The sequence below is a fragment of the Chenopodium album genome, chromosome 19 (genome assembly GCF_948465745.1).
Source record: "Chenopodium album chromosome 19, dcCheAlbu1.1, whole genome shotgun sequence".
Lineage (NCBI taxonomy): Eukaryota > Viridiplantae > Streptophyta > Magnoliopsida > Caryophyllales > Amaranthaceae > Chenopodium > Chenopodium album.
In genome coordinates, this window is record NC_137852.1 from 575,261 (window position 1) to 585,804 (window position 10,544).

Consider the following 10,544-nt stretch of genomic DNA (forward strand, 5'->3'; position numbering starts at 1 on the left):
CCTAATAAACCCTCAAATTTCCTAATCATACCCTTACCCCAACTTTCTATATAATCAACCCTTTCATCTCTTATTACGCAGTTTGCCAAACCATCTCCCCACCTCGGGGCCCTAAAATTCCCAAAATACCCTTCCCTCCATTTTCTCTCTCTTCCTCTATTTTCTTCAAGCTTTCATCAATGGCGGCTTCTTCAAAATCACGCAACAATGCTCCAGTTCTCCCTGTAACTTTCCCTTCCTTTCAACGTTCACTTTCACCTCCTCGTAGATTTTCTCACTCTTCTTCAAATTCATCTTTGCCGTCATCTCAACCGTCCGATCCGTTTTCCTTTTCATCTCTACCGTCGAATTTCGCGTCATCGTCGTCTTCCTCACCTCTGTCATCGTCGTTGTTCCACCGGTCGTCGTCTCCGACCAGAGTTAATCTCTCTCCGACGAGTACTGCGCCGTTTCGTATCTCACTCAGCCACCGCTCTCACTCCCCGAACTCGCGCGTTTCGGTACGTGATCAAATCGTTTCGAAACCTGCGAGTATAAAGAGGACGTGTATGTGCTCCCCTACGAATCATCCTGGTTCGTTTCGGTGTTCTATGCATCGAAACGCTGCTCGAAACGGCGGCGATTCTCACTCGGTTTCGTGCTCGCCAAGTCGACTGAATCTTCGGCGATCTGCGATGACGAACTCGCTGGTGAGAATCGGTACCGTTGAAGGTGATTGGGTGAAACGTGCTTTAACGGCTCTGATTCGTCCGTCGTCTCATCAACAGAAAAGGAGATTCGATTTCCAGCGTCGTCCTAGCCGTCTTCGTTTCATGTCGAAATCTGGTAATGGTGATTATGATGTTCGTTGATTTGGTTACAATAGGTTGGTTGAAATTTGAAATTTTCCGCCATTTTTGCCGAGTTTCTGCAAATTTGCAAAGATCTGATGGTGATCATGGAGAAAGATATCGATTCTGGACAAAATCTGGAGATTTTTGGTTTGAATGTTTGAACAATTTGGACATTGTAGCTTGTACATAATCAGTGGACCTGCAAAAAAAAGAAAAAAATTCTATAGATATTTTAAATCTAATTAATCGATTTTAAGCATTAATTAGATTTAATACAAGTAGAATTTCTATGTTCTGGACCAATTTTGAGGAGTTTGATTTCTGTTTTTTTTTTTTTTTTTGGTGATTGAATTTGAATCGATCTTTCCGTTTGCGTTTTTGTTGATCGGCGCGTATTGAGTGTGCGTGTGTTTTGTGTGCAGTCGTTGAGATTGGACGTAACCGTTACGTTCGCCGTTAAAAATTGGAGGCAAATTCCATTTGTCGACGTATATTCCGTTCAATATGTTCGTTTTGCACGTCGTCGCCGTTGATTTGGTCTCGCCGTCATTTTTATACGTTGCCTCCATTTTCAGGTACTTTTGTTTTTACCTTTTTTGTTTTACTGTATTATTTGACCACATTTTTACTGCTTACATTAATTTCATAATTTACCTCTTTTGGTTACATGTGGCAGACTTCCAGAGTTCCAGGTGAAATTTGGATCCTGCAGCAGTGATAGCAGTTCCTAAATATTGTTCCCGTTTTGACTTAAATTCGGCTTCTCTACTTTGACTTTCAAATTACGGACTAGTAAATTTTAAAGTTTACATTGGAAACCGTAAAAGTCAAAGTTTGGATTAATGAAAAACGGCATAAATAATTTGAATAAATAATTAAAATGGTTAAAAGATGTTTTTTATATATTAATGAAAAAACACTTTTAAAATTTATTATGGTGAAGTGGTATACTAAGAATGGTTCTAGAAGGTGTAGGGTAAAAAGAAAAAGAGAATGGGCAAATTGAACACAATTGAGACAAGTGCGGAGAATACCTTTGCGTGGAAGATGGAGAATTCGAGATAGAGGAAAACGGAGTATATGCTAACTTTACCAAAAAATAAACGAAGATTATGCGTTAAGGAAGAGTAAACGAAGGAACCATTACACAAATATCATGACCTTTTAATGTGGGATTTGATTCTTGTTATTTGAATGGACTAGTAGTGGAGAAAGATTGAGTACTCTTCAACTTGTGGACTTGCTTAATTTGGCTCACTTATTTAATTTGAAACTAAACCATGATATAACTAATCCAAGATCGTCCAAAAGAGGACCTACAAATAAACGTGTTAGCATTATATTGTGTATTGCTAATTATGGAACAAATCTTAGTTATTATATAATGATTGTCAATAGGACAAACAACTATATGTTGTTAAATAATTAGAATATGTGTATAGTGTAGATTGCTTGAATGGAAACTGGTAACATTCAAAATTTCACAATCGTACCTTTACATGACCTAATTGACCCAATTACTAAAGTGAGTTTTGTTTATAGGTTTTCTCTTAAGGCCTTATTCTCTTCATTAGATATCTTTTAAATTTAATTTAATTTACCTAACGTAAATCATATTTTATAGAAATTAAACTAAATTTTGTTCTGGACTTGAATTACTATAACTGGTTCTCTATATATATTTGTTCTTTGACATTGATGGTTTTAAATTGATTAAAATTTGTTTTTGTTGAATGTAACTTGTTTATAACGAATACTTCATTCGCGCGTATCACAAAGTATTTGTTTAAGGTAAAGAAAAAAAAGGTCGAATAGTGGAATTTTATGGATACATTTGGACATATATGAAATTCTACTATTGTTATCGAAAAGGTGGTATATATTCATATATGTATGACATCTTATAATAGTAACATGGTATTTTATTAATTGATTGATTTGTAGACTGTAGTGGATGCAACAATAATGAAACTATGAATCTATGATGTGATCATCTGGTTGGATTAAGTTCACACTTTAATCAGATTACTATAAAGCTATTTACAGTAGTTGAGAAAACGATGCAGCAAGTAATGAAAGATAATTGTTCATATATATTCATCCTATCTGGCTTTCACTTTGCTTAAGATATAGGAAGGTTTTGTTCAACAATAATATTAATTATGAACTCATAAAACAGTGAGTTAGGTCATATTTTAGTAAAAAAGATAGACTATACCCAATTCACACATCAGTTCATACAAGTCAATATTTTGTGTCAAATTAAATTGATTTTTTTGAATCTATTTAGAACTAGTTAATCTTTAAAACACATCTTTAGGGCCTATTCACATTTACTGAACTGATTGGAGCTGAATTGAACTGAATAGAGCTGAAATGAATATTTTATGAGAGAAGGAAATCAGGTGCTGGACTGAAATGAATTGAATTGAGCTAAAATGAATATTTTATAAGAGAAGGAAATCAGGAACTGAACTGATTGGAGCTGAACTGAACTGAACTCAAATTAAGCTGAAGTGAACAGACCCTTAATTGTTCAAACTTTAATTATATTGACGACCTGTCGACCAACTTTAACTTTTATCACAACCCAACATAAAAAATGAGGGTATAGAATTTCAGTCTACAAGCTGAAGGGGCATGGAAAAAGATGAGTAATTGAGTGAGGTTTTAAGGATGGAGTGGTCCTTGGAAGGTTAGAGCCATTTAGGGGGATACATTTACATCATATTGGCAAGGCTTACTCAACATCATTGGAAGAGGAATTAACATGTATTACATGCAATTTGCAATGGAATGATTCTTTTGTCAAGAAATTGACTCTATTTAATTTCCATCAATACAAATTTTGGACTATTATCACTACTCTCCAAGTCCAAGTGAAGTTCTACAGTATTCTTTTCTTTATTTAGTCACATATGCTCAATTACAAGCTTGAGCATACGTGACCATGAACAAAGTTGTAAATGATGATGATAAACTCGCTTCCATATATATTATTATTGTTTACATGATAACTCATCTTTATTTTCTACTAAGTTTTTCGAACATTAAATAAATCACCTCCCTAACTATAACACAACGCCCCTCTAAGAGCCAACTTCTTTTATTTCTTTAATATTAATACCACCTATACCAAGGTCACCAACATATCATAGTCAAAGGCCTCAATCAAATACCATCACTACCATAGCTAGAGAGAACTCCATTAATCATAATGTAGCTCTATGTTAACATATTAGCCACTTGTTATAATTTTTTTTTTTTTTTGAAACAAAGCTACTAATTTATAATATAATTATATAAATCCTCTTAAATTTGTTTTATGCATAAAAATTTTTGTCTCTTGTTTTTACCAAGAGCTTAAAATGAAAGCAATGATCGATCAATGGAGGAGTCATTTGAATAAATGTGGGGCCAAAGGGATGCAATTCCAAAGTCCAAACAATATGACCACACTATTATTTGCTAAAGTCAGCAAGTCAATATATACGCTTCCCCCACGGATTTGACTTTTTTTTTTCTCTAATGAATTGTATTATGAAACTCATGCTTTTATAATACGTTAGTCTTTGAAGTATATGTTAAAATAATTAAAGAAGATTCTAAAGCTAATAAGGTTGGTGTATCAACCTTTGTAATGGAGTTCAAAATTTGTAACTAACTATAAATTAAACATCGATCTTGCTTAATTTTTATCATTTGAATTTTAAAATCCAAATGTTTTGAAGAAGAAAGAAAACGAATGACTTTAAATGATTCAATATATTTTTTGAAATATGACCTTGATATATACTTGAAGTAGTTAATTATTAACTTATGTACATGTGGGCTAAACTTTAGAGTGGTGGCTAATTAATTGGCCATTCAAGCCTACAAAGGCAAAGGGTGCTATCAAAAAGAAAAGAAAAAGGCAAATTAAAGGGTGCTAATTTCTCGTCAAATGCAAGAAATCTATACTAATATATTAAAAGGCGTTCTTAGAAACGTCTCTACGCCTTTGAGAGAAACATTATTGTTTAACCATCTTGACAAATAGTCAATTATGCTTTAATGTTGCACATTAAATAATATTATACTATAATAGTATTGAAAATACATAATACTGTATATACACACTATTTTATTCTCTTAATCATTAAAAGTCACACAACTAAAAGTAGTATCTCGGGGCAACGCTCGGGCTACTCACTAATGTTCAACTAAAAAGGTGATTATATATTTAATAACAAATTTTGTATGAGAAGGTTTTAATTAATACTTTAATGTGAAACTAAGGAATACCATGAGCAATTCTTTACTATTCTAAATATAAATTATAATTTGTTTGGGTCCAATTTAGTCCAATTGGGCCAAGTCACTAAATGATCCAATTAAAAGCCCAAGGTCAAGGTTCAACTCTCCAAATAATGCTAAAGTCAAGATCAGTCCACAAGGCAAGTCAATTGGGCCCAAGCCCATTTCTCCCATATATGCCAAGGTATAAAAGCCATCAATATTACATTTGTAAAAAACACAACAAAGCCTCAAGCAATTAATTCTCTTGCATAGCTTTCTCTCTCTACACATTGTACTAACTTTAGCATCGGAGGGGCCTTCCTCGGCAACACCCCCGAGGCTAGTTTACGTGTGTTTGCTGTGCAGGAAACCCTCGGTTCATCATCATTCGGATCGAGCCCAGTCTTCACCACCTTATTGGACCTTCGGCAAGGTCCCATTGTTTTTACCCGAAACAATTTGGCGCCGTCTGTGGGGAGGACTTTCAAAAAATCTTCAAACCAATTTCAATCGTTCTACCTCAATCTTAGTTCCAATGGCTAAGAATCGCAAGAACAAAAATGACGGGGCTTCTCCCATGAGAAAGCGCCGAAAGTCACTAGGAGGGGGTCCCTCAGAACGCCTCACTTCTAGCCTATCTCCTCCTCGGGATAGGAGCCCCTCCGCGGGACCCGACTCTCGGGAGGAGCCTAGGGAGAGATCCGAATCTCCTATCATCCAGTCCAATCATCCGCCGAGCCCACCTCGGTCAAATGAGGACAACTGGTCCAGTCAAAGGACTCAATCTCATGCCCGGAGCCAATCTCGGAGCATTCGCACCAACTCTCGCTCTCAGCCGAGGACACCCTTGACGGGACCCAACTCGGAAGAGGTAGTGAGAGCCCTAGCGGTCCTCATGGAAGCCATGAAGGCTCAAAACGTGCCACCTCCACGCGGCCGAACCCCTCCGCAAACCAGAAACCAGCGGAGGTGCCTCGGCCAGGAGGGGGGGAAACTCTCCTCTTTTAAGGAGCTTGGCGAATGGGAAGAGGATACTTGGAGAACCGAGAGGGAGAAAAACAGGAACTCTCACTTCTTCAGGGATTCCTCCATTCAGCTCGCCACGAGCCGAACCCATAAAAGCAGCAGTTCTGCCTCTCGGCCATAAACTGCTCGCCGAAGCGTTCACGACCGGCTCGGCGATAGGGAAAGGAGTGTGCACAGTCGCCTCTCCTATCCCGCAGCCGAGGCCCAGACCTCCCAGCCCGGGACGAAAACCACTTCTACCTCTCTGAGAGGGCGGAGCGCGGTCCCTTCGGCTGGGAATAAGGGCAAAGCCGTGATGCTGCCCTCCAGTTCTCCATTCGAGCAATGGATATTGGAGTCCCATGTGCCGACGGTCAAAATCCCGTCGCACATTACTTATGATGGAACTTCGGATCCGAAGGACCATATTGCCTCGTACGAGGCTCATATGCACCTTTGCCCCAGCTCCGAAGCAACTTGGTGCAAATATTTTCCAACCACTCTCAAGGGGGTCGCGCAAGCGTGGATCTCCAAGGGAGTTAAAGAGGGCTCAATTACTGGGTGGGACGATCTGTCCTCCAAGTTCAAGAGCAAGTTTTCCACGGCAAATCGCCGAGAAAAGACTACCGCAGAGCTCATGGGCCTGCAGCAAGGTGAGGCCGAGAGCCTCCGAGACTATCTGACTCGTTTCAGCAACGAGTCATCCAGCATTTCTCAGCTGGACCAAGGGCTGGCAGTCTTCGCCCTTCAGCACGGTCTCAGAACTGGGCCGTTCTCCGACTTCATGGTCATGAATTCACCTCAGACCCTGGAGGAGGCATTGAATGCCTCGGATAAGTTCATCCGAGCTGAGGAGTGGAACAAAGCAAAAATCCAACCCCAATCTGGGGGAGGGAAACAAAAACAAGCACCCTCGTCTGAAGGCCAAGGCCAGAAGGCAAAGGGAAAGGCGAAAGCCTCGGAACAATCTTCGGCCAACGAGTCGAAGAAGGAAAAATCTGCTCCTTTCACGGGCAAGTACGAATCTTACACTCCGCTCTCCCTTCCGCGCGCTAAGATCTACAATGTAACGAAGGAGGAGCAGAGTTACAGAAAGCCGAGACCGCTCCCAGAGTGGTATCAGCGCAAGAATAAAAATCAGTGGTGTGAGTTCCATGAATCACCGGGACACAACACTGAAGAATGTATCCAGCTGAAGGACCAAATCGAGGATATGGTCCGGAAAGGGTACTTGAAAAAATATATCGCGGATCACCGCGAGAAAAAAGAGGCCGAGAAGCTTGAGAAAGACTCTCGGCAAGAAATTGACTTCCCCCGAAAGAACAGCAAAACTGCGGAAGGAAAATTCCCTCCAATCCATGTTATCTCGGGAGGAACATGCTCTCGGAGGGAGCACAAACGTCACCTCAGGGCTCTGACCCATCAGGTGAATCATGCTGATATACAGCCACCCCAGTCACCGGTGCCGAACATGACGTTCACAGCCGCTGACTGTCGGGGGGTGACGTACCCTCACGAGGACCCGTTGGTAATAATCGCCACGGTGGCCAACCACGACGTCAGCAAAGTCTTAATTGACGGTGGTAGCGGGGCAAATATTTTGTTTCGGAAGGCCTACAATCAAATCAAGCTGAAGCCCAAGCACCTCACGCCGGTATCCTACCCAGTATCCGGATTCAATGGGGCTTCAACTTACCCTGATGGGAAGGTCCTACTTCCTGTCACCATCGGCTGCGACGAAGCAGCTAGGAATGTCATGACCGAATTTTTGGTCATTGATGCTCCTTCAGTGTACAACGTGATTTTGGGGAGACCCATAATTCACGAGATCCAAGGGGTTGTCTCAACTTATCATCAGCTGATGATATACGTTTCAGACGCCGGCTTCCCCGAAAGGATCCAGGGCAGCCAAAAGGAAGCCCGAAGATGCAACTACCTCAAGCCATCCACTAGTCGCCCAGAGGACGATGATGAGGATGAGGAGGAGAAAGAAAAAGAAAAAGAGCCGAACACGAAGAAGCCGAAAGGCCTAAGTGCTTCAGCGCAAGGTTCTGTACCCAAAGAAAAAGGGTCAGAAAAAGAGAAGGCAAGCTCTTCATCTGAGCCGAAAGACTCAGAGAGCCAGCCGAAGAAAAAGAATTCTGGGATGCCTGCTGATATAGACAGCAGGCCGGATTATGAAGAATCCAGTCCATCAGCAATGGACACGGATCATCAGACTGAAACGGTCGAATTGACCGAAGGAGATGCTGAGAGATGTGTAACGATCGGGATGGACCTTGATCCGAACACCCGTTGTGAACTTATTCAACTCCTTCGGGACAACAGAGATGTGTTTGCTTTCTCGGCAGCCGATATGCCGGGGATAAGTCCAGACCTCATCTCCCATAGGCTTAACGTCGACCCAACGTGTCGGCCAGTTAAGCAAAAGAAGCGGAATTACTCCGCAAATAAGAACCGAGACATCGCAGCCGAGGTCAAAAAATTGCTGGACGCAGGTTTCATCGAGCCTTGTCAGTATCCAGAATGGCTGGCCAATGTGGTGATGGTTCAGAAGTCCAATGGTACCTGGAAAATGTGCGTTGACTTCACGGACCTAAATAAGGCTTGTCCGAAGGATTTCTATCCCTTGCCGAGAATCGATCAGCTAGTCGACTCGACGAGCGGTCACGCCTTGCTTAGTTTCATGGACGCGTTCTCGGGGTATCATCAGATCTTCATGCACCCCGACGACCGAGCAAAGACGGCATTCGTCACGAACGCCGGGGTGTACAATTACAAAATGATGCCCTTCGGATTGAAAAATGCGGGGGCAACATATCAAAGGCTGGTGGATCAGGTTTTTGCCGATCAAAAAGGCCGAAACATGGAAGTCTATGTTGACGATTCAATCGTCAAAAGCAAGAAATCTGAGGACCATGTCCAGGACCTGGCTGAAACCTTCGCCACCTTAAGAAAACATCAAATGAAGCTGAATCCGAAGAAGTGTGTCTTCGGGGTGAAGTCAGGGAAATTCCTTGGATTCATGGTCAGCAAGAGGGGGATTGATGCCAATCCCTCCAAAGTTAAAGCAGCTCTAGATCTTCCTGAGCCGAAAACAAAAAGGGACGTTCAGCGGCTCACCGGAAGAATGGCAGCCCTCTCGAGGTTCATTTCAAGAGCTTCGGACAAGGGGTTACCCTTCTTCAAAGCCCTGAAGCTTCCAAAAACAAAGGAGCTCATTTGGGAAGAAGAGAAAAAAGAGGCCTTCAAGCAGCTTCGGGAGCATCTGGCTCAGCTCCCAACTCTGGCTAGTCCAGTGGAGGGAGAAACTTTATATCTGTACGTGGCCGTTAGCCCGGCCACCATCAGTGCAGTGCTGCTGAGGGAAGAAAATAAAATTCAGCAACCGATCTATTTCGTCAGTCACACTCTGACAGATGCCGAGACTCGTTACCCTCTACTCGAAAAAATTGCCTTCGCAGTAGTGGTAGCCGCTCGGAAGTTGAGGCCCTATTTTGATTGCCATCAGATAGTGGTTTTCACTGATCAGCCACTGGAAAAAGTTCTCGGCAAAGTGGAAAAATCAGGTAGGCTGGCCAAGTGGGCCTTTGAGCTCACTGAATTCAGCATCAGCTACCAGCCGAGAGCAGCCATCAAGGCTCAAGCTCTAGCGGACTTCCTGGCCGAATGCTCGTACCAGGAGACGTTAGACGATGAAAAGAAAATCTGGACCGTGTTTACGGATGGATCCTCCACCATAAACGGTTCGGGGGCAGGGGTAGTGATAACCTCCCCCGAAGGCAAATCCTTTGAGTATGCACTAAAATTCTCTTTCAAGGCTTCGAACAACGAGGCTGAGTACGAGGCAGCAATTGCAGGCCTAGAATTGTGCATCTCCCTGGAAGCCGAGCATGTTTGTCTGAAAACAGACTCTCAACTAGTTGCATATCAGATCGGTGGCAGTTACGAGGCCAAAGAGCCCTCCATGGTAAGTTATCTTGCCAAGATCAAGTCAGTTATTGCAAAGCTGAGAACCTTTGAAGTACAGCTGATCCCAAGGGGTCAGAATGCTCAAGCCGATGCACTCTCCAAACTTGCCAGTTCAACTCTCACCGAGCTGAACAGATCTGTATATGTGGAGGTGCGCCGAGAAAGAAGTGTCGACGAAGCACCCGAAGTGTGCTGCGCCGACCCAGAGCCCAGCTGGATGGACCCCATCCTAGCTTTCAAGCTTCGGGGAGAAATTCCCGAAGACAAAATTCTAGCTTCCAAGCTGAAGAGAACTAGCTCAAGGTTCGTCGTCTTCAGAGGAGAGCTTCTGAAAAAGTCCTTTTCAGCCCCATTGCTGAAATGCGTGGGACCAACAGATGCAGATTATATCCTTCGGGAAATTCACCTCGGCATCTGTGGAAACCACATTGGGGGAAGGACCCTAGCCCACAAGGC

At 42.4% G+C, this 10,544-nt stretch overlaps 1 protein-coding gene across 1 annotated transcript; it reads left to right on the forward strand.

Moving 5' to 3' along the window:
* The first annotated feature begins 179 nt into the window (after nucleotides 1–179).
* Nucleotides 180–851, forward strand: LOC145596048 (uncharacterized). Its single transcript, XM_081652479.1, has one exon. It carries the CDS (start codon nucleotides 180–182, stop codon nucleotides 849–851), a length of 672 nt encoding a protein of 223 aa, XP_081508605.1.
* The last annotated feature ends 9,693 nt before the right edge of the window (nucleotides 852–10,544 follow it).

Excerpts from the sequence above, each read along its gene's own strand:
- LOC145596048 (XM_081652479.1), top strand. The coding sequence starts at position 180 with ATGGCGGCTTCTTCAAAATCACGCAACAATGCTCCAGTTCTCCCTGTA.